The 26,546-nt window shown below is 35.6% G+C and overlaps 1 protein-coding gene across 1 annotated transcript in view; it reads right to left on the reverse strand.

The window, feature by feature from the left end:
* The window catches only part of LOC137398483 (G-protein-signaling modulator 2-like), a 74,257-nt gene that overhangs the window by 21,359 nt on the left and 26,352 nt on the right, over window positions 1-26,546 (reverse strand). The window contains exons 9-13 of the mRNA XM_068084601.1: window positions 25,601-25,781; window positions 23,935-24,022; window positions 22,068-22,161; window positions 15,728-15,869; window positions 4,606-4,796 (exon numbers count right to left, since the gene is read on the reverse strand). Coding sequence (XP_067940702.1) covers window positions 4,606-4,796; window positions 15,728-15,869; window positions 22,068-22,161; window positions 23,935-24,022; window positions 25,601-25,781 — 696 coding nt within the window. The remainder of the gene's footprint in view (window positions 1-4,605; window positions 4,797-15,727; window positions 15,870-22,067; window positions 22,162-23,934; window positions 24,023-25,600; window positions 25,782-26,546) is intronic.

Raw genomic sequence — 26,546 nt, forward strand, 5'->3', positions numbered from 1 at the left:
TTGAAGTTGTCTGTCCCTTGAAAAAAGCCGATGATCTATGTACCTATTCTCATGTGGGTGGTCTCTTAAAGCCACAATTCTACAAGTGATACGTCTGTCAGCTCGCTCTCTGCAACTACAAAGCCTTTTGGGTGACAAAATATTTGGAATGCTTTTTTTCATTTCAAACCTAAATAGGACTAATTATATATTCATATCTGAATTTATCACTGTTACAGGACATTTTCACGGCAAAAACAACTGGTAGAACAGTGAAGTTGAGCCAATCTTAAAACATGCACGCTGCGTATAAAACTCAAAGTGAAAGGAAGAACAAAGATATTCTGACTGAATGTTGCGCAATGTGAGTCAATCATTAAATGGCAGATGAATGCAAATTAAACTGTCTTATACACCAAAGAGCAGGTGCGTCTAGTGCTTTACTATAGCACATGAAATGGGCTCGCTACAGGCATGCCTCTTTGGAATTGGGCCGACAAGCAGCTCATTTGAGGAACGCTAAAAAAGTGATTGTCCTTTCGCATCTCATATTCCATAGCTTGCAGCATCCTGACTAACCTCCAGATGAACATGGAATAATGGTAACAGAGAATTACTTCTAAATATCCATTCTCTAGATTAACTTTTTCACTGAAATCCATGTCCAATTTTAGCTATCGGCTCACTGCAGCCATTTTACCAAAAATTGTTTAAATTGCTTCATGATATGTATACAATATTTTTTTCAATTGGAAACACTATCTAGAACTTTATTGTTATATATTTTATTTTGCCAACACATTAACATACACTGCTATGCAAAAATTCAATGTATCTATACTTTGTGCATTGATGAAGCGATGTAAAGCTATGATCGCTACAAGGATCCTCTACAATGTTCCTTATTCTTACAAAACTATTACTTTCACCACCATCAGAGTCAGTGCTGATACTTTAAATATCTGTGTAATCACTAAAATCTGAATCAGCTATATCATCAACATATGTAATCATCTGTTTTCTAACTCTGCAGGTACTTACATAAAACTTGCACAAAAATCTTCGTTTTAAAGTTGGAAATTCCCTAACAAAAATTTAAAATTGCTTCGTGATTTAAGGCTAATTTTATAGATAAATCTTCGGACATCATTGTCAACACCATAAAAGTCCTAAAGTTCGTTGGTTATGTTGTCAACGGATAATAAAATTAAGCTACTACGCAATTGCAGGGAAATTGGCAAAAATGCGCATACGGCAGTCGACCATAAGTTTTGCATAAATACGCATATGACAGTAAAAAGGTTAAACTAGTCGTTTCCAAATCATTGGCTGTAGAAAACCAACAAATACCTTTAAAACATTATCCGCCACAGGACATCATTGGGTATAGAAATAGCTGGATATAGGCATAACATAGAATGGAAACATTATTGGAGCTAAACAAATCTATGTGTTTAGCTTCATGTGTGTTTGTATTTATGTATTTATGTGTTTGTATGTATGACCTATAGGTCATACATACAAACACACACGTATTAAAAGTAGAGTACCTTGACACGCATTCATCGTATATGAGTGCTACTAGTCGGCATGACGATAAGTGCTAACATGATCGTATGTGACGATTAGTACTAATATGATTGTATGTGGCGATTAGTGCTAATATGATTGTATGTGGCAATTAGTGCTAACATGATTGTATGTGACGATTAGTGCTAACATGATCGTATGTGGCGATTAGTGCTAATATGATTGTATGTGACGATTAGTGCTAACATGATTGTATGTGGCGATTAGTGCTAACAAGATCGTATGTGGCAATTAGTGCTAACATGATTGTATGTGGCGATTAGTGCTAACATGATCGCATGTGACGATTAGTGCTAACATGATCGTATGTGACGATTAGTGCTATCACAATCGTACATGATGACTAGTGCTAACACGATCGTATGTGATGACTAGTGCTATCACAGTCGTAATGACGACTATTGAAATTACCATTGTATATGACGACTAGCCCAAATCTGATTAAACTAAGAACATGCGTCTAACATAAATAACTGCACCATTTAATGTGATTGTGACGACTATAGGATTCAAATTACATAATATAACATTAACATTTAACATTCATAAAACAGGTAGTGCTTAGGATTGTTTAGAAGAAAGCTGTATTTTCTTTGAGATGTTTTATAAAGCACCGAAAAAGGCAAACAAAATTTGTTTAAGATATTTGTTGAAATCACATTGTTTACAAGCATAGGGAAAATAATACTTTAATTTAGCTGGAATATTAGCTGCCAAGGAGAGGGTTTCTACTAAACTGTAAGTGCAATATTAAATTACAGACCTTTGGCACACTTATAAAAACCAACTCTATGATTGGAGAAATTTATATAGACTTGGTGAGACACCTTGTGGACCACTATATGGACCCTGTGGACCACTATATGGACCATGTGGACCATTCTATGGACCCTGTGGACTACTATATTGACCCTGCGGACCACTCTACGGACCCTGGAGACCACTTTATGGACCCTGTGTGGGTCCATAGAATGGTCCACATATATGTGGACCAAATATATGGGTAACATATAAATAATATATATATTATTTATATATTACCCATATATTTATTTATATATATTTGGGTCCATATATTTACCCATAATGTGTGTATTATGGGTAAATATTATTCATTCTATAAATTCTATTCCTCAATACTACGAACACTCCTCATTTCTAACACTACACAAGAGTTGGTGCCTATAAGTAGCATCTCGATTCCAACAGAGCCTAGTTGCTAAACGGGCTGGAAGCTAGGCTTCCTTTACGTATGATAAAACTGCAAAAGTAACAGTGCATCTTTTATTTAGTCAATTATTTATCGTCCCTACATTTATGTCAGATCGTCCCTACAGTTATGTCAGATCATCCCTACAGTTATGTCAGATCGTCCCTACAGTTATGTCAGATCGCCCCTACAGTTATGTCAGTTCGTCCTTACAGTTATGTCAGATCGTCCCTACAGTTATGTCAGATCGTCCCTACAGTTATGTCAGATCGTCCCTACATTTATGTCAGATCGTCCCTACAGTTATGTCAGATCATCCCTACATTTATGTCAGATCGTCCCTACAGTTATGTCAGATCGTCCCTACATTTATGTCAGATCGTCCCTACAGTTATGTCAGATCGTCCCTACAGTTATGTCAGATCGTCCCCACACCCTGGTTATGTCAGATGATAACCAAATTAAACACATTACATTTAGTATTGAATGCAAATAGAAGCAACGCTAGCGATCAAAGGGTAAAGAATTATTACAATTTCCCTGCAGTAGGTGTAACTTATACACATGCTCTGTCAGTATTTCTTCTTTTTTGTAAATATAATAGTTTACACGATGCAATAAGTGCCACACGAGGTGCTGCCTCACCTTAACCGTTCAAAGCATTTCATGAAAATTTGCTGTACTAAAAATAGCCTTAGTAAAAACTACCGTAAGTCTTATGGTTCGACCAACGCTAAGTCATTTTCCTCTGGTAGAATATTATGTCAACCCGCAGCGACTTGTCTAATGTTTGATTAACCGAGTCTAGATAGAGACTAGCTTGATGAGGACACAACAAGGACGTTTCAAGCACTTGCAGCACCTGTCATTCATGAGAGCGCCTGCTCACATGCAAATTATCGCTGGATTAGATGATGGCGACAGACAGTGCAAGACAGCAAATTAAGACACGCAATAAGCACCGCATGGTTTTTCAGGTTTGTACATGAACAGCATTCAAGTTTCTACAGATAGATTCCCAAAACTACATTCTACATTAATTCAATTTCATTAATTCTACATTAAATAAATTTACAACTGCAAAACTATATATTCTGATTACTTATACTGTTAAAAATCTAATGAGTGCAATTCTATCACTTTTTAGTCAATCTAGACACAATTCAAGGGCACACAACTACAAGTATCACCAATTGTGGCATGTTTATAAAAAACTTTCTGATCGGAACTCTCTAGTTTTTTTGGGGGTTCGAACATCTCTTTGCAAATTGGTGGTCCAGAGAAAAGGAATTAGTTTTAGCATTTGGTAGACTAATCAACCAGTAGGAGACCTTTAACCGACCTCTTAAAATTTGAATTACAATGAAAACTGCTGGGTAAGTGGAGAGATTAAAATTTTTCTATGAAACTAGATTAGTTGGCCTCCTTAGAGTCTATTGATATACTATAGTCTATTGATATATAAATATCATCTGGATGAGAGACAAATATGTTGCGATAGCGAATTTGGTCTGAATTAGCCTATTAAATACTGTGTACCAAATATCTTGTCCGGCTCTGTAATTCTTTAGGTATGTGAAGTCCCTTGAAATCTTAAGTTTTCTGTCAAGTGAATCAGCTCTAAAGTAAACTAACTCTCCTGCTGGCATGTCTCCCCCATCGCCAAGGCAATATCTCATGGCAAGTGAAAAACACGTATATTATCACTTAAAGCTCCAAATCTATATTTCTGCTCCTTTTCAGCACCAATTCTACCAGAAATAACGAGCATCTTCCAAAGATGTAGATATCCCAAGCATGATGCTGTCACAGAACCTGACACTGACCTGGCAGCGCATGAGCTGATCAAAGAAGTTGTCGTCAGGGACGCCATCCCCCTGCCCCGCCTGCTCCGACAGCAAGTGGCTCATCACGTCCCGTCTGTTGCGCAAGCCAGGAAAATTGGCTCGCTGGTCGTTTATGCGTGATCCCTGCACGCCGGCTACTATGTCCATCAGCTGCTCCTTTTTTGTGTGATCTGTAAAGGGAGACAACAAACAGATACAAAAAACATTACAAGGTGTCAGATGACCTCACCGGAACACAAGCAGGACTTCATGTTTTTAAATATGAACTTGCACAGAATTTTAGTAAATCTTTTCAGCAAGTATCGACATTTTTCTGTCATATTTTCTATCATTTGGTTTCTGATGTTTAAGGTGATCTGACTGCCAGGATATGTTAATATTAAAATCGATGAAACTTGATTGTGATTAAAACGCCCAGATCAAGCAAGAGTGCGATTACGTCGTCTATAGTTGCAGACGGATCGACAGAATAGAGACACGTAATGCTCCAACATGAGCGCAATAGCTGATATCAACTACATTTGTATAGTAATCATAACAACTAGTGATGTCATTTCTCGTGTAGTGTCTTCCGAGCGTTCTTCCTTCTCAAGTTTTATTGATTTTAATATTGAAACATCCTGGCAGTCAGGTCACCTCAAACACAAAAAAAAACAATCTATAAATGATAGAAAAATGCTGGTATTTCTTGATGAAATGTACCAAAGTCCTAGCACAGGGGTCAGCAACCCGCGGCTCTTTCATCCCCTCGCTGCGGCTCTCTCTGACTTAGGATTTTTTTCCTTTTCCCTTTTTTCATCATATGCCAAGTGATTCATGAAAATATAGATGTTTTATTACTAGATTTTGTAATATAATTTAAAAAATTGTAATTATTGTGATAAATCAAACATTGTCGCTTGTTATGCGTCATTATTTATGCTCCAAAATTGCACCAGCCTGCACAACACTTCTTGAATTTTTTACCCCAGGTAGGCAAACTATGACGAATACTAAGAAAAGAAAAGTGAATGGAGAAAGTAGAACATTTAATCCTACGTGGGCTGATTCGTTGGCTTCTTCTGCTGATGAGACTGGTTCACCAGTTTGTTTAATATAATATAGTATATATATAATTTCACTAATATGTAATGAGAAATCTGCAAACAACCAAAAGTCAAATGTCGCAAGACACTTTCAAAATAAACATGCAGCCTTTTCCCAAAAATATCCAGAGGTAGATGAGACGTTTCAGAACTGATGCGTAAGACTACTTTGAACAAAAATCATTTCAAGAAGTGGGTGAAATCTGCAAATTCAACTACATATGCTAGTTTTGTCGCCGCTCAAGAAATAGTCAGGCATGGAAAGCCGTTCACCGATGGAGAATATATAAAATGATCACCTGTTAAGATTTCTGAGCATCTGTTCTCGAACATTAAAAATAAGACTGAAATTGTGGTCCAGGAGATGAAATCACATTAACCAAGTATAATAGCTTAATATTTTAATTAGCTATTTTGCATATATTCATATTTTGTCAATGTTTGAATAAACTGTCTTTTATTATTCAGATTGACAGCTTACTCACCGTACCCATCGAATCACAGCATATAGAAGAGACGTAGCATATTTGCTGCAGTTAGAATCTAAGTTTGGCGTTTTACTAAAAGAAAGACTGAATTAAACATGAAGTTGCAAATTTTCTTGAAAGCAACATTAAAAACAATGTAATGTTTTCACATTAAGTTCAAGTTATTTGCTTTTTTACCGCTTTTTGCAAGTGTAATTTTTTTCTCAGCAGTCAAACCATTATCATTAAATCATGCCACACCTTTTCCTTTTATGGTGTAAACATGGTATAAAAGCAATAAAAGCTAAACAAAAACGTTACGTGTAGTATTCAATTTTTTATTTATTTAAAATATCAAAGGGGGTTTGTGGCTACTACAGTTCATCTTTAAAGTTGGCTAAGCGAAAACAATTGTAATCAAGCTCCTTTCATTTTATTGTCTTTAGCAGGAGGCGCCAGATTTAAATCTAACCGAGAGTTACCAACAACGATGAAGAATTCAGTTACTTGGTGAAGCTTGGCGACAAAAACTGAAGAAAAATAATTGAATTTCAATTATTATTATTATTATCCTTGTTTCTATGGTTTGAACTGCCAATAAATTCACAGTTTTAACGATTCAGAGTTGCACTATATATAGAACTTTATGAAATTGGCGATGTATCCATCAAAACATAACTTGTTCAAGTAGACACACTTTTAGGTGACAGTCACTTTCTAATTCATATGTAGTCAACTGGGTGCACTAAAAATTAATTATTTTATCATCCTTGAGCAGCCCATCCTTGGCACGTAAATTTAAAACCAAAAAGTCAAGCAGAAAGAGTAGTGAGAAACTGTCGACAGTTTTCCTAGCAGAGACCCGGATGGTTGTGTGCAGAAATGTATTTTACCTCGACTGAGGAAAGCTTATCCAAGTACAGTCAAACATGGATAACTCGAACTTCACGGGACCGAGCGAAATTGTTAGAGTTATCAGAGCGTTCAAGTTATCAGAGCACTGTCACAAGTCCATGTATTTATTTATTTATTAGTAGATACATGTACAAACTATAATATAAATCAAAAGCATAAATGGCTAGTTTCAAATTAAATGCTTCTAATGTAAAGCTTAAAACTTTTTTATCATATAGTATAGATATTTTTTTATCACTTGAGATTGGTTTGTTATTTGAGGTGATGTTATCGCCAGGACGTTTTTTAGATTAAAATTGGCAAAACTTGATCGTTGTTGAAATGCTCAGAAGAAAAGACATCTTTTTCTTTGGAGCATTTTAATCAAGATCAATTTTGCAGATTTTTCTTGAAGTTTATGCGAAGGTTACCTCACTTTTCCTCGCTTCCGAAGGACCATCGCTAAGCGGATGTTTGGTAAAAACCAAATTTCACCAAACCTTTAGAAAAGTCGTTAACAAGAATATTTTACCGATGGTGGTAATAACGACGCCTATAAATTACGAAAATTTGAGGTTTACCTCTATGGCTTGGAATAAAGTGATTTTCTAAAGCGATAAACAACCGTTTCGGTAGCCGTTGGACAAAAAACTGTACGAGTTAACAGAGTTGAGGTCGAGTTATCTAAAGCAATTTATCATTACGTGGGAACGGACCAAAGAAACCGTTCGAGTTAACCATGTGTTCGAGCTATCCGAGGGCGAGTTTTCCATGTTTGACTGTATTCTTGATTCGGAACCATCAGCAGTGAGTGTTTCTATGATTTCAAATGTTGGCTCTCACAGCGATTGCTTTCGCACAAATTTATGTCTAGATGTCGAATGCGTTCGGATTTTACCGTTTCTATGATTCAAAGTGGAAGTAACTCCAAATCCCATGAAAATACATTGACATGGAAACACGTGAATGTGACATAGAAACACATAAAAACACAGTGACTATGACAAGTAGAGGGAACAGACAGACATGGAAGGGCTGCATGATAAAATATAACCGCATAAAACACAACCAGTTTCATCTACATGAATGTCGGCCCCTAAACCAGTAGAAATAGCCTGAGTGCTTACAAACTATGAAAAATAGCTGCTGTTCCAAAACAGTTTCGTAATGTTTCTAGACATTTATTAGGCTATCTGCAAACAATAAATATGGTAAACGATGTAAATGATAAATTTTAGTTACAGAAAAACAAAAGTTCCATTCTATAGTAATTTATACAGTAATCTGTTACATTGTAATACTGTAACAGTAAATACAGTATTGTATTTACTGTTACAGCAAGTATAATGCTGTATTTACTGTTACAGCAAGTATAATGCTGTATTTACTGTTACAGTAAGTACAGGAGTACTGTTACAATTTACCAGTGATATTCTGTTAAAGTGGCAGAATACACTAGTTCCATAGAAGACTCATTTCTCATTGAGCTTTTAGAAACAAACATCTATAATTCAGCTTTCCGTATTCTCATTTACCACAGAGGAAACAGCAGCACTGCCTGGTTGACTCGTCAGGAATGAGTTACAAGTGTCATGTGTTCATATCAATGCTCATGTGAAAGGAAAATGAGTGGGCAACTCTAAATCTATGTTCTGCATATTGGGACTTCATGAATCCTGCTATTTCAATTCTGATTCTGGCGAGCTTATTTAACAGATATGAACATGTTCAGATTTAAGTATAACATGGAGATTATGATAATTATAAAGAATAATGTGCAGATACTCCAACAGATGATAAGTTATGCATATTTTGATGCTTCTAGCATGAACATTCATGTCAAACAGCGCTCTATATAGGAATAAGTTTAATGAGATTTAATGAGGAGAATGGTAGAATGGAGAATGTTTGGAGAATTAGGAAAACCGTGTTGATTACGTGTTAGTAATGCATAGCTTTCAAATGAGCCTATTGGCCTGTTTAAAACTGACGCAGCAGTGATTGGCTGACATAGTTATACAAGATCTTGCATTCAATTTTGTTCATTTCCTGTAACCAAGTTGCATCCATAACCAGTCTTTTTGAATGATGATAACGGGGACATTCATCACACTTGCACCAGCTATATGACAGCTACTATAACATCAGGTCTCAAAACTAATCAGTTGGTTAAGCGCGGAGTTTTCTGGAGAATTAAAACATGTGTATTCTCACAGACACAGGAACGTAATCGCTTTATCAATGGAGTCAAAAGACTTATCGGTACACAAGATTTCTAACCATGACTTCAGTTATGTTCAGTTTTATTGGCTGATCTTAGGCCTACTTACATTTCAGTATATCTAGCCTGCCTCTACACTTACCTCAGAGAGTCGGCCCATTGAGAATTATTCCTAATCTACCTACGATTACCTAAAGAAGCACGTTTTTCATGAACTAAGACGCTTCCAAATTGACACGGAGTTCACTCCCCTTAAGCTAATGTAAAAATAATGAATTAATTTGAAAATAAGAGAAAAGTAAATTAAATTTTTTTCTTTGCACAATAGACCTTGCTATCAGACCAATAGACCTTGCTATCAGACCAATAGACCTTGCTATCAGACCAATATACCTTGCTATCAGACCAATATACCTTGCTATCAGAAAAAATTGATGTAAATTGACATGGAGGGTGTGTTCTCCTCTTTAGCTAATATGAAAGTACTGTAATCATCGACCTACATGTAAATATGAAAGTGCTGTAATCATCGACCTACATGTAAATATGAAAGTACTGTAATCATCGACCTACATGTAAATAGGAAAGTACTGTAATCATCGACCTACATGTAAATATGAAAGTACTGTAATCATCGACCTACATGTAAATATGAAAGTACTGTAATCATCGACCTACATGTAAATATGAAAGTACTGTAATCATGAACCTACATGTAAATATGAAAGTACTGTAATCATAGACCTACATGTAAATATGAAAGTACTGTAATCATCGACCTACATGTAAATATGAAAGTACTGTAATCATCGACCTACATGTAAATATGAAAGTACTGTAATCATGGACCTACATGTAATATGAAAGTGCTGTAATCATCGACCTACATGTAAATATGAAAGTACTGTAATCATCGACCTACATGTAAATAGGAAAGTACTGTAATCATCGACCTACATGTAAATATGAAAGTACTGTAATCATCGACCTACATGTAAATATGAAAGTATTGTAGTCATGGACCTACATGTAAATATGAAAGTACTGTAATCATCGACCTACATGTAATATGAAAGTACTGTAATCATCGACCTACATGTAAATATGAAAGTACTGTAATCATGGACCTACATGTAAATATGAAAGTACGGTAATCATGGACCTACATGTAAATATGAAAGTACTGTAATCATCGACCTACATGTAAATATGAAAGTACGGTAATCATGGACCTACATGTAAATATGAAAGTACTGTAATCATCGACCTACATGTAAATATGAAAGTACTGTAATCATCGACCTACATGTAAATAGGAAAGTACTGTAATTATCGACCTACATGTAAATATGAAAGTACTGTAATCATCGACCTACATGTAAATATGAAAGTACTGTAATCATCGACCTACATGTAAATATGAAAGTACTGTAATCATGAACCTACATGTAAATATGAAAGTACTGTAATCATGGACCTACATGTAATATGAAAGTACTGTAATCATCGACCTACATGTAATATGAAAGTACTGTAATCATCGACCTACATGTAAATATGAAAGTACTGTAATCATCGACCTACATGTAAATATGAAAGTACTGTAATCATGGACCTACATGTAAATATGAAAGTACTGTAATCATCGACCTACATGTAAATATGAACGTACTGTAATCATCGACCTACATGTAAATAGGAAAGTACTGTAATCATCGACCTACATGTAAATATGAAAGTACTGTAATCATCGACCTACATGTAAATATGAAAGTACTGTAATCATCGACCTACATGTAAATATGAAAGTACTGTAATCATGAACCTACATGTAAATATGAAAGTACTGTAATCATGGACGTACATGTAATATGAAAGTACTGTAATCATCGACCTACATGTAATATGAAAGTACTGTAATCATGGACCTACATGTAAATATGAAAGTACTGTAATCATCGACCTACATGTAAATATGAAAGTACTGTAATCATGGACCTACATGTAAATATGAAAGTACTGTAATCATGGACCTACATGTAAATATGAAAGTACTGTAATCATCGACCTACATGTAAATATGAAAGTACTGTAATCATCGACCTACATGTAAATATGAAAGTACGGTAATCATGGACCTACATGTAAATATGAAAGTACTGTAATCATCGACCTACATGTAAATATGAAAGTACTGTAATCATCGACCTACATGTAAATAGGAAAGTACTGTAATCATCGACCTACATGTAAATATGAAAGTACTGTAATCATCGACCTACATGTAAATATGAAAGTACTGCAATCATCGACCTACATGTAAATATGAAAGTACTGTAATCATGAACCTACATGTAAATATGAAAGTACTGTAATCATGGACCTACATGTAATATGAAAGTACTGTAATCATCGACCTACATGTAATATGAAAGTACTGTAATCATCGACCTACATGTAAATATGAAAGTACTGTAATCATGGACCTACATGTAAATATGAAAGTACTGTAATCATGGACCTACATGTAAATATGAAAGTACTGTAATCATCGACCTACATGTAAATATGAAAGTACTGTAATCATGAACCTACATGTAAATATGAAAGTACTGTAATCATGGACCTACATGTAATATGAAAGTACTGTAATCATCGACCTACATGTAATATGAAAGTACTGTAATCATCGACCTACATGTAAATATGAAAGTACTGTAATCATGAACCTACATGTAAATATGAAAGTACTGTAATCATGAACCTACATGTAAATATGAAAGTACTGTAATCATCGACCTACATGTAAATATGAAAGTACTGTAATCATGAACCTACATGTAAATATGAAAGTACTGTAATCATGGACCTACATGTAATATGAAAGTACTGTAATCATCGACCTACATGTAATATGAAAGTACTGTAATCATCGACCTACATGTAAATATGAAAGTACTGTAATCATGGACCTACATGTAAATATGAAAGTACTGTAATCATCGACCTACATGTAAATATGAAAGTACTGTAATCATCGACCTACATGTAAATATGAAAGTACTGTAATCATCGACCTACATGTAATATGAAAGTACTGTAGTCATGGACCTACATGTAAATATGAAAGTACTGTAATCATGGACCTACATGTAAATATGAAAGTGCTGTAATCATGGACCTACATGTAAATATGAAAGTACTGTAATCATCGACCTACGTGTAAATATGAAAGTACTGTAATCATGGACCTACATGTAAATATGAAAGTGCTGTAATCATGGACCTACATGTAAATATGAAAGTACTGTAATCATGGACCTACATGTAAATATGAAAGTACTGTAATCATCGAGCTACATGTAAATATGAAAGTACTGTAATCATCGACCTACATGTAAATATGAAAGTACTGTAATCATCGACCTACATGTAAATATGAAAGTACTGTAATCATCGACCTACATGTAAATATGAAAGTACTGTAATCATGGACCTACATGTAAATATGAAAGTACTGTAATCATGGACCTACATGTAAATATGAAAGTACTGTAATCATGGACCTACATGTAAATATGAAAGTACTGTAATCATGGACCCACATGTAAATATGAAAGTACTGTAATCATCGACCTACATGTAAATATGAAAGTACTGTAATCATCGACCTACATGTAAATATGAAAGTACTGTAATCATCGACCTACATGTAAATATGAAAGTACTGTAATCATCGACCTACATGTAAATATGAAAGTACGGTAATCATGGACCTACATGTAAATATGAAAGTACTGTAATCATCGACCTACATGTAAATATGAAAGTACTGTAATCATCGACCTACATGTAAATATGAAAGTACGGTAATCATGGACCTACATGTAAATATGAAAGTGCTGTAATCATCGACCTACATGTAATATGAAAGTGCTGTAATCATCGACCTACATGTAAATATGAAAGTACTGTAATCATCGACCTACATGTAATATGAAAGTACTGTAATCATCGACCAACATGTAAATATGAAAGTATTGTAATCATCGACCTACATGTAATATGAAAGTACTGTAATCATCGACCTACATGTAATATGAAGGTACTGTAATCATGGACCTACATGTAAATATGAAAGTACTGTAATCATGGACCTACATGTAATATGAAAGTACTGTAATCATCGACCTACATGTAAATATGAAAGTACTGTAATCATCGACCTACATGTAAATATGAAAGTACGGTAATCATCGACCTACATGTAATATGAAAGTACTGTAATCATCGACCTACATGTAAATATGAAAGTACTGTAATCATCGACCTACATGTAAATATGAAAGTACTGTAATCATCGACCTACATGTAAATATGAAAGTACGGTAATCATGGACCTACATGTAAATATGAAAGTGCTGTAATCATCGACCTACATGTAATATGAAAGTGCTGTAATCATCGACCTACATGTAAATATGAAAGTACTGTAATCATCGACCTACATGTAATATGAAAGTACTGTAATCATCGACCAACATGTAAATATGAAAGTATTGTAATCATCGACCTACATGTAATATGAAAGTACTGTAATCATCGACCTACATGTAATATGAAAGTACTGTAATCATCGACCTACATGTAAATATGAAAGTACTGTAATCATGGACCTACATGTAATATGAAAGTACTGTAATCATCGACCTACATGTAAATATGAAAGTACTGTAATCATCGACCTACATGTAAATATGAAAGTACGGTAATCATCGACCTACATGTAAATATGAAAGTACTGTAATCATCGACCTACATGTAATATGAAAGTACTGTAATCATCGACCTACATGTAATATGAAAGTGCTGTAATCATCGACCTACATGTAATATGAAAATGCTGTAATCATCGACCTACATGTAATATGAAAGTGCTGTAATCATCGACCAACATGTAAATTAAGTGAATGATAAAAAAGAGAAAAGTTGTCGACACAAACCAATAATATCAATTACTGTCAAATTAAAAACTTTAAACAAACAAACGAACACGGCTCGTACTACAGTGATGATTATAGGAGTCTCAATAAAGATGTTAATTCGTAATACTATAAAATATTATATATTATAATAATATATGCATATGATATACTGATATACAAGACACAAGAAGGTGTATACAAGAAGTATACAAGGAGATGTACGTTATGGGGATTTTACGTTATAAAAACAGTAAAATACATGTAAATCGCCTTATCCGTTCCCAGATTTTTTCAAACTCACTCCTTTAGCCATATCAAGGGGCAAAAAACTGGACCTGACCTTTCAATTTAATGACTGCGGAGTAACTGTAGTTTGGTTTGTATCGTCCACTTTTTTCCTTATCATTTTCACCCAGTCGGAGGTAATTTTACATTAATATAATAATAATAACAATAGGTTTAGGGGAGCGCTGACCTTCAATGTCAGTTTAAATCAACTTTTTCCTTTTTGTCACAGCAAGATCTACGCTACGATAACAAATTGTCAAAAATAAAGCAAAAAAACCTGTATTTTCACCTGTAATTGTCAAAAATAAGGCAAAAAACCTGCTTTTGTATTTACATAAAAAAGCAATGTCAGCAGGTCTATCTGTCTGAAGCCCGGCTAGACGGTCAAGATGAAACACCGTTTTTAACGAGACTCCAACTCGTGACATTAAGCATGGTAGACCAATGCTCTAACACGTGCCCTAACAATGCTCTAATCAAATGGATTATGAATTTTTGAAAGGAATGTTCTAGGAAAACTCACAAACCTCTGAATCGTGCAACAAGCTGACCCATGGCTGCTTTTTCCTACCGCAGTCTTGAATACTTGTGCACATATTTTGCACGCATCATCATAACACGCTCTACCATGTGGGGATAATAACCCAGTCAGACTATTATAATAATAGGCGACCTAAATTTAGTCTGTGACCCCAGCAATGTCACCAAGACAACTGCATATGACTTATTTGTTTCCTATTGCACAGTCTTTCCTGCGCTATGAACACAGGGAATCTATTACCAATAATGGTAATAGATTGGAATCATGATGAAAGATGAGCTTGCATATAATCTTTAGTAGATTTTATCAGAAAGTATCTGCATTTTCCTATTAATTGCGATTGTTTTTTACGTTTGAGGAGATCTGAATGCCAGAATCTTAAGATAAAATTGATTGCGATTAAAACCCTCAAATCAATCGAAAGTGAAAATATCATGTCTATAATTACAAAGAGACCAACACAATAGAGACCCGCAATGCTTCCACTTCACGGCAATGGCAGTGAATAGCCGATATCAACTATCGCAACGATAGCAACTAGCGACATGATTTTGCGTGCGTCTTTTTTCCAAGCGTCTTAATAGGGATCAAGTTTCATCAACTGGATGCACGCTATTTACCAATTCTGTGAGGAGTTGCCCCATTTGTAAGACGGAATGAACTTCTCTGGTCATCAAGTCGTCTCCCCTGAAACTTGGTGAGCATATCAAAAAAGCTATCCTCATCATTACTCGAATTTGGTGACATGACCGTCTTCTGCACCTACAAGGAATAACCAGAGACATGTACATGACCTGTTGGTGACATGACTGTCTTCTGCACCTACAAGGAATAACCAGAGACATGTACATGACCTGTTGGTGACCGTGTGTCCAGTGCTGACCAGTCAAGGGTGACCAGTCTTTAGTGGTAGGGTGCTGATATGATGTATTATGTAATATATTACAGAACATTCAACAATTTTCCATGTTGAAGACAAAAAAATATGGAGGACAGATGATATGATTTGGTTAGATCAAATCTTTACTAAAATCTAAACCGATACATAAGTAGTTAGTACAAAGATATAAGGAGGCAGCAAATGCAGGATTATGTTCCTATTTTCAAGAGGACTGGAGAACATATCTATTAATGGTCTATCTCAAGTGTCTATATCTGGTAGATTCGTTTTGTTTATATGCTTTTTTGCGTGATTTATTTTCATCAACAGAAGTAGTTAAACAAAAGAAAAAAGCTGGAGGAGTGATGAAGCCCGTAACACGCAATAGCATAGCTAGTTGAGGCGTTAGGCTTGTCGTCATCGTGTAATCGAGCAATTTTTATGGGTAATTAGGTTTTATTCACCTGTAAAAAGATGTAATTTAATTCGTTTCTTGAAACTGGTGACCTCTGCTTTGTATAGTATTAAGGAGTTGGTTTAAGAAAATGGCCCGTTGCTTTGATAATTAAATTACCGTAATTGTCACACCATGAAGCACTATTGAAAGTGTAACATTTTCTATAAAAAAAGAATGTGTACCCTTTAATACGGCCTTGTGTGTACACTGTGTTCAGAAATCTGTTGTGTCCCTCTGGTAAGTGCGCTACGGTCACCGCTCTGCCGACCATTTTCGCTGAAACATTGATAACTGCTGCTAAGCATACAGCTGAGGTGTGCTGCTACTTGTCTAGGAAACTCCTTAAAGATGTGGTTGCGTCAAAAAATTCAATTTAATGAAATTAAGACCCATAAAAGGCTAAAACATCAGCTACAATTTGATGCCATTTTTGTCTTTGTAGACCAACCCTGTCCAGAGATATATGCGTTTGAATGAGGCCCTCTTTTAAAAAGCTCACGTTCCAGCGGGTGCTTCTTTCGTGACGTCACAAGCAAGATATCTGAAATGAAACCACGAGCGATAAATATGAGGTCGCTTCGTTAGCCAATCATGAGCGCGAAATTTTTATATAGGCCGTAATGTTATCACTCGTAAAACGTGTTGTCTGTGATCTCGAAGATTCTCATCGTTAGAGAATTCATTCTCATTCGTTAGAGAATTCTCATCATTACTGATTCAATGCGTTTCAACAATTACTAAGTGGGTATACATAGTTTTAAAATGGCTTCAAGTTCGAGCGACTGCGACTCAAGAGTTATCTGAGCAACTTTTTTAGTAAAAGATTGGAGTAGACAGCCTATGGTCAAAGCTGACAGGCGTCAGCAGCGTTTTGCTGCAGAGGAAGACAGAATGGAGGTAAATTAACTGTACTAATACTAATTCCATGTACTAATTAATAAAATTAAAACTTTTTGCTATCACTAATCATCGTTTTATATTTTTTTATCGGTTCACCTAGCTACATTCGCTTCAAATTTTCTGAGGCATCTTTATCTAGTAAATTAGATTTATGATTTGACATTAGATGTTCACTTTTCACTTGTAGAAAGTGAAGAAAATCGATTGATCAATGCAAATCTTTAATTTCCAGAACCAAAGCTTCGAATCGTTGGCTTGGCGTACTTGTGCCTTTGTTAAACGTTTATTCGTTTTTAAAATTACACTCGCTATCTATTTAACTCCCAATTTGGAAGCTGTCAATAGATACGCTTTAGAATGACATATCTATGAATGACATATATTTATTGCATTTGTTTTACTGATTACAGAATGTTTATGTCGTCCCACTAGCCGAAGAAGCTTTGTCAGTGTGAAAACTGCCATAAAGGGGAAAGAGAGACTTGAATGTGTGCTGCATAAGCCATGATGTTTTGTTTGAGTTTGTTGCAGTAGATGAATTTGTCTTATTGTATCAGCTAATACTATGTGAGTGGCCACGACTTGATGAATATTTTTAATAAAAGCTTTATGCCGAGATGAAAATATTTTTGCTTGTAAAAATTGTATAATAAAATAATATTGTTGAAGATAATGCAAAACATGATTTGCAGAATATCGTAGTGAATTGGATATGGTATATGGATGTCCGCAGAACTGGAGAATGTGAGTTCAAATCCAGTTTGCAACAGACTTCTCATCCTTTAAACTCTATCCCTATCTATATTCTTTTCAAAGACGTGGCTTGCTTATTTCACTTCGGTAGTATTCGGTAAGGATACTACTAGTAAAAAACTAGTACGTAGATGGTGTAGGCAATGATATACAGCCCCGCCCCAAGGATAGGCGACAGACATAATGTGGGCGGGACTTATGGGAGGCTGTATATCGTTAGTATGGATAGCTGCAGAACTGTGCTGATACAAAGACCTCGTTCTACATAGTTGGCTTGACAGAATTACCGTAGACCGGTAGAATTGGTAGTCGGTACCCAAATGTTTACACAACATTTGGAGAATGTGAGTAGAACAAATTTTCAATTTTCGTTATTTGAGGCCTTTGAAACATTCATAATAATGCATCTGTAGCAGGATTTAAAATTTTATTCTAGCCAACATGAGCAAATACAAAATAAGATATATGCCAATAGAGCCGCGTAAGACTAGACTTCTATCGCAAATAGCCGATGTGAATACGAGAGATAGAGACAGGTTGTCTAACGCGTGACATCATTTTGGGCAAGTCTGGGCACGTTTTCGTGGCCTGAGCGTTTTTACGGCGATCAGATTTTTTCGGTTTTAATCTTCAAATATCTTGGCAATGCGATCGCGTAACACAACAAACATCATATCAACTGATAGAGAAAAAAAGTGCTTTCTTTTAAGATCAACTTAAATTTGACGCAACCACATCTTTAAAATGGCATCAATAAAGGGACAATGCTTATGAAGCGCAGTTTGAACTCGGGGCAGCGACGGGCAAGTTATACCATCCTATGAAAGTGGATTGTGAACGCATAAGCTAAAGTAAAACCAGCCTCTATTGTTAGAGCATTCGAGAAAGCCGGCATCAATTTTGACTCGCAACCAGTTGGCAACCATCTTACTTGAACAATGATTAAGAGGAACCTGGAATTTTGGACAGTGAAACTACACACTGTTTAATTCAGATATCGAAGATGTAAACCTTGAGGGGTTGTAGAAAAAGAGTGAATATTTCGTCAGTTGATTTAAGTCACTGGTTTTCTTTTGTTTTTCCATGTTTTGAAATGCTGCCTTATAATATGGTGTGCCCTATGGTATGGTGCACCCTTTGGTATGGTGTGCCCTATGGTATGGTGTGTCCTATGGTATGGTGTGCTCTATGGTATGGTGTGCTCTATGATATGGTGTGCTCTATGATATGGTGTGCCCTTTTAAAACAATTAAAAACTATAGTTTTTAGTAAACGTTCACCACAAAAGGTTTAACAAAAATATGATGCAAAAATGAAGCAAATAGTAGGGGTAACCGGGGCACCGTTGGCCAAAATTCACTTATTTCACCATAACTTGTGTGATAGTAATTACAACTTTCTGAAATTTAGACAGGCAATTCACATATATTTGATGTATTAAAACAGATATTTTCAAAAATCTAATACTGCTTTTGTTACCGGAAAAACAGATTACAAAAGTACCTGGCTAATGGCCAAAGCTGCCCCGCATCCGGGGCAGCTTTGGCCACCACTGGGGCACAAATGGCCATTCCCTGAACTGTTCAAAATTTCTAACTACTGTTGCATATATGTATTTTTTGATTATTCAAACATATCAAGGTAACTAATTATTGTATTTAAAACATAATATAATACTCTTTGAACTAAATTTTGACATTTTTCATAAAAAAATTTGTCCATTTGTCAAGGACTTGCCTTGACAAATGGATGTATTTCTCTGGGACCACCATGGTGTCACTTATAATAACTGTACTCCACTGTATGAGCAACTAGGTTGATCTGATGGTATAGGCTGTTCCAGAGATGGGATCTCACATGATGCTGCATCTGTGTTTGGATGATCAGTTACAAATGTGCCTAGAAACTCATCGTCAGCAAAAGCGTGTCTGTCAAATGGTGAAATTCCTGGACGTCTGAACCCTCATGTGATATTTGAGATAGTCATTGCTAGTGGGGATGATTTTCCTAAGAGGCTAGCAACATCATATATGTAGACAGTCTGTCCTCTGCGATTCAAGTGCTATGGGTTTACAGCATCATTTAAATAGCGTTTTAGAAGGCCATAAACGGTTATATCAAGTGATTGGAGTTTGTTTGTCAATGGGGAAGGAAGGTTAACATTACCACACCATTTTGCTTAGCAAATTCAATTGCTGCGAGGTGTAGGTGGCTGTCCTGGTTGTCAAGTAATGACAGGGCAGGTGGTTCTCCTGAGCATCGACTATGCTTGATGAAGTGCTGAGGCCACTGTTTGAAGATCTTGGCATTAATCCACTCTGAAGGGTTCGCCGCACCAATAGTTTCAGTTGGTGCTCTTGAAAGCATGGGGAAAAATAGAAATGGTGAAACACATCCTACAGAAGCATTTACTGCTCCGATCATAGTCACCAGAATTCCATGCTCAGCAGATATTACTTGGACAACTTGGCAAGCTTTTTGGTCAGTTAAATTCTTGTTCCACGGCATAAACTAGTAGCCTCTGGCTTGTGACATGAAATATTTGAATGCCTCTTCAAGAAACCACTCATCCAGTAATCGCCAGCACATTTGTTAGTGTCCCACTGCGGTGGGTGGGCCCTGTCATTTCTTTTAGCATATTCTTATGCTAGCTCACGCGCATGTTGCTTTGTTAGCCCATGATGGTGCGTTGACGACAGAAGCAGGTGATCCTGTAACTTTTCTTCTTGGTCTGCAGAGAAGACCTGTGTACTGACATTTGACTTCACAAATTTTGTGTTGTCAAGCCCATTTAGTTTAGCTTCATTAACATAGGTGTGTAGTGAGGACTTTGGTATGCCAAGATCTTTTGACACCTGCCTTACAAAAAGTCCACCTTCCAACACATTATTGACTGCAGTAAGCATTACATCCTCAGATGTCTATGTTGGTCTTTTGCTGGTATAAGTTCAAACCAAAGTGTCACACTCCAGAAAATAACAGTAAACCCTATCCTTTAAAATACAATAATAATGTAGAAATCTAGGCAATAAAATGCATTGTTATATCAGTTAAAGCATAAAATTCTCAGAGTTAAATAATATCAGACAAGTAATTTTATATCGGGGCACATTTGGCCATGGCCAAATGTGCCCCGAACTCTGTGGCCAAAGCTGCCCCATCAGCTCATAATTGACAAAATACTCACTCACAAATTACTAAGTGATTGGATATTGGCTTTGACTACTTGATTATATTAGCAACTAATGCCTACATTTTACCTAGTTAGCAAGCTGGTCTGCTATTTGCACTTCTTTAGAAAAAAACTTCCAACTAATGTCTTTCAAATGTACTTTAGGTCACTAAAACAATAATTTACTTACCACTTCCACATTACTTCACATATAGGTCCAAGATTACAATGGGTGATCTATTAGATCATTTCGTGTTTATTATGACAGAGAGAACAATTTCAATAATGTTTTTCTTAGTAAAACTAGGGTGGCCAAAGCTGCCCCATGGCCAAAGGTGCCCCGGTTACCCCTACATATTCCGCAAAATAGCTAGCAATAAAATAAGGCACAACTCGCCTTGCCCTTATAGGACAACTTGCCCTTACCCGACGACTCGCCCTTATTCTTTTGTGATGACTCCCCTTATTCTTATGTGACAACTCGCCCTTAAATATATGTGATGACTCGTCTTTACCTTTATAGGACTTTTCCTAATCCTGATGGAACAACTCATCCAACGACTCGCCCTCACATTTGCATGACAACTCGTTGCTATAGTGATGTGATAACTAGGCATTAGGACTTGTGACAATTCACCTCCACGCTTTTGTATTAATCTACCCTTACGCTTCTATGTTCTCATGGCAACTCGCTCACATTGTTTGGATGATTTTCAACATTGCTATCACTCTGTGTCATGCAAGAATAAAATGGCAGTAATCACAAGTGGTATTCCTTTACAAAGAAAGACAACTCACATGGTCGGGCCGAGATTTTATAGGAGTAATGTTGCCCGCTCCTCCATTCCGTTCTGAAGGTGGTCTACTTGGTCTGGGTGCATCTCCATTCGAGCTGAAAGAGAGAGTACAAGTAGGACCATCCAGACTCGGTAACAATTATTCCGCTGCTGATGTTCCTCTGAAAACTCTTGTACTTAACATGCCTGTTGATTCGTACTTAACATTTTGGTGTGGATTAGTTCGGATTTATCCTCCCAGGTGACTAGACACTTATTGTATGATCAAATACTTGTGCTTTAGTTGCTAATTATTTTTTGTATCGCTGTTTTGACAAACTCGTTTTTTACTCAGTTGTTAGACACCTCAAAAAGCTGCTAGACTTACTAAAATGCCTGAGACTTTTATGACAAGTAAGTGCAACTATTTGGAACTGAGTTTGACAACAATCCCTCGCTAGTTCGTGGTTTAAGCGTGTTACTAATTGAGAAAATTATTTTTAAAAAATACATTAAATAAAAAACTGTAAATATACATATATAGAATACCTAAATTTCATAAATTAAAAACATGTGACATCCTTCTTACAACGAACCCAGTTAATCATAAGTATGAATATTCAGGTCAGATGAAGTCCAAACTATGTTCATACTATGTAAGTCCATTCTCTGACTTAAATGACTCGGACTGAAGTTGAAATATAACTGAAAGTCAAAGTAACTTAAATTTACTTACTTAGTGTATAGAAAATAAATACAATATGTTTAGAGAGAAATTTAAGTGTTCTGGTCTTGAACTTTCACCCTTACATATACTTTTAAAAAACTAGTTTGTATTCCGTTGATTTTCACTTATTGCAGGGGAGACCGGTATTCATTAACCTCGAAAAGTGAAGGATTACTGTAGATTGATGTGGCATCTGTAGATCGTGAGTACAGTGACGAAAACCTTTACGTAGGTATGTTAGAGTGTCACAAGTTTAAACTGGTTTGACTAGTTTAAACTGGTTTGACTAGTTTAAACTGGTTTGACTAGTTTAAACTGGTTTGACTAGTTTAAACTGGTTTGACTAGTTTAAACTGGTTTGACGAAGCATCTGTAAATCATAAGTAGGAAGGATGAGTATTATTTTACGCATTGCAGGTGCATATGAAGTGCCAATTTTACCAAAAAACTGAAATTCAGTTTAAAATTTAAGGTTCAATTTACTATTATGATATGCTCAATTTTTATATCTATAAATTTATATAATATCAATATTACTAGTTAAATACAAAAGCAATATGCCTTGGTGAAAATAATAATCACCCATTAATGATTAATGGGTGATTATGATTAATTAATGAATAATGGTGCCCATTAATGATGTAGCGAGTCTACAGGTTTTAAATAACTTTACACGTTTACCTGACATTCAAGTCAGATACTCAATGTTTCACTTCAATTTATATCAATTTTCAAATCATTTATAACAATAACAAACTAATATTTCATAACATAAGAACCAAAATTGCGTTTCTATATTATTACACTACTTTACACATTATTACGATTTTTCTGGTCAACGTTTTGTTTAAGAAAGCAGCCGTCTTAGTCAATAATTATAGAGTGGAATAATCATTTTAAACCCGTTTGTTGAAAATGCAATTCATATGTCGAGCCTCTTATAAAACAGTTGGGAAGAATCAATACAATTTGACTAATTCATGACATCAAATACAGTCATGTGCAACATTATAGTCTCTTATAAATCTAATTCTTCTAATTCATTTAATGAATTTGAAGTTGCCTGCTCATGCTGTACACACGGAGTTATCATATCACTTTCTGCCACAATAGGCATGTCCTTAGTAACCTTAGTAACCTTCTAGATAAGTACACCACGTACCTGCTGCCGATAGACGACGGAGCCCGTGGTACTCCAGCTCCCAAGGTCTCCAATCGATCCACGCTGCTTCTCTTACTTGAGGATGAATCTGTGTGATAATTTCATAATATAAGAGGTCTGACAAGATCATTCTAGAATGATCAACTTGAATTTTAACTTGGCTATCTTCTTCTCCCAGTCACTTAATGATATAATCATATGAAGATAAGTACAAATACAACTGCTTCGCATCAGGAATTTTGAATTGTTGAATTTAACTTCAATGAATTTAACTCACTAAACACAAACTTGAAGCTAAGTTTTAGTCTTTCACTAAACTTACTGGAATTAATTTTTTGTCATCTTAATTTTTTACTATCCGTTTCCAGTTGGAGGGTTTTTGTCTGGCTACTACTCCATAACTTTTAGCCAACCTTTTGTCTGGCTACTACTCCATAACTTTTAGCCAACCTTTTGTCTGGCTACTCTATTACTTTTAACCAACCTTTTGTCTGGCTACTCTATTACTTTTAGCCAACCTTTTAAAAACATCGAGCCGATTCGAATAGAACGACCGAGCGATGCTGTTCTTAAAAGCGACCTCTTCCATACTTGGTCACATAGTGGCCATCGAAAGCCGGCTCATACGCTCTCAAATTTAAATGAAGAGGACGAGACTTAGGCTATAGATCCCTCCAACATTACAACAGTTGATAAGATGTCAACTGTCAGAGTGACAGTTCTGACAGTTGATAAGATGTCAACTGTCAGAGTGAAAGCTCTGACAACGGAACCCAGTGAGCTGTACCAAAGCTGCTCATACGCCGACACCATTAAAGTAGTGTGACCTTTGATCCGTTAGACCTTGAAGGTCAAACTGATCAAAGGTCACATTACTTTAATGATGTCGGCGTATGAGCAGCAGTTTGACCTTGAAGGTCAAACTGATTTTGATTTGTGACTTTTTGAAATATCGGTTCATATGAATTCTTAATTTAGTAATATAATTTTATTTGAACTCGACTTTCACTGAGCAGTAAAATCAAAGTTAAAGTACAAAACAAAGCTTTGCAATGTTAACAATGTTAACAAATGTTAACATTTGTTAACAATGTTAACAAATGTTAACATTTGTTAACAAATGTTAACAAATGTTAACATTTGTTAGCAATTAATTCTATTAATGGCTAACAATTGTTAGCATTGCAATTGCATTAAATCCAATTATTGCAAATTTTAATTGTTAACATTTGCTGACAATTGTTAACAACTGATAGCAATGTTAACAATTAACATTGCATTGCTCTGTGAAATACTAAAAGTATCGACGATGATTATTCTTGATGAATCCGGAATTCATATCTGCAGACATCCAAGCTGGTATTTGTTGTAATATTAATGCTTTTTTATCTTTACGAAACTAGGATAAAACTTCAACATAGAATTATCGAATGACTTGACGCATTCCTAGCAATACACACAATAAAAAATAGATAAAAATATATCAATGACATGATAAACAGCATAAATTTCAGTTTGTCATGAAAATCAAACTTATATAAAAAAAATCATAAACATTGAAAAAATCGTTTGAATGGAAAAAATCAATTTAAACCAAACTTTTTTCAAAAAAATCATGACTTTGTAATCTGGAAACATCTGCACATGTAAACTAGACAATACCGACCTGTGTGAGGGGAGCCACCCATAGCCATCCGAAGGTCTCTCAAATTGTTTGTAGCAGCGACTCTGCCCGCCTCATCTCGGATCTCCTTGGATACCTCAAGATGCCATTGGGCAAACTGAAGGGCCTTTGAGTGGTTACCGAGAGCTGTATGGGCATTGCTAAGGCTCCAGTAAGCTCGACCCTGTTTGACAGATAAAGACAAGTGCTTTATGTCAAATAAATATATTTCTCAAAGTATGTCCGTATGTGAATTTGTACGCATTATGGCTATAGATATACCTATAACGCACGCTGATTATTTTTCCAATGCAGCCAAGCGTTACGATGCCTCTGTTAAAAAATATTTTTCGTAAGGTTCAATCACTATATCTGAGGTCAAGGCTAAATCTTTCCGCGCTGACAATTACGCTGTCTCCGTGGGAAGAGTCGCCGTAGAATAGGAGTGTCTCCGTATTCAAAATTTTGATGGATAGCTTCTGGTGGCACAGTAACCCTTGTTATACACGCACTTCTATGCAAGAATAGTTACTACTAATTCTACATATTCAGGATTTTATTTTGTTTGTATCATTACTGTAGCAAAACCCATTTAGTTTAGCTATTACTTGCAAGCTATTTCCCATTTACATCTTAGCCTTTTTACAGACTTTTTTAATTTATTTGACCTGCACGAAACATGTTCCTCATGATATGAGGAAATATGAGTTTAAAAGTTGTTTGACAACTTTTGCAGTTGCTTTTATTTTCTCTCTTAATTTATTTCAACTATTTTTCAACTTGAAATTTTCAATTTTTTTTCTTGATAGTTGTTAAGTTAGAGTGGCAAATGTTGTTATATGAAAATTTTGTCTCATGCAAAAACAAATCCCAGGAGTTAAGATCACTAATTGTGTCCTGCACAGACACGCTCTTGTACTAAAAATGTTGCCTCAGGAACTGAAAAAAA

This window comes from Watersipora subatra, chromosome 6 (assembly GCF_963576615.1).
Source record: "Watersipora subatra chromosome 6, tzWatSuba1.1, whole genome shotgun sequence".
NCBI lineage: Eukaryota > Metazoa > Bryozoa > Gymnolaemata > Cheilostomatida > Watersiporidae > Watersipora > Watersipora subatra.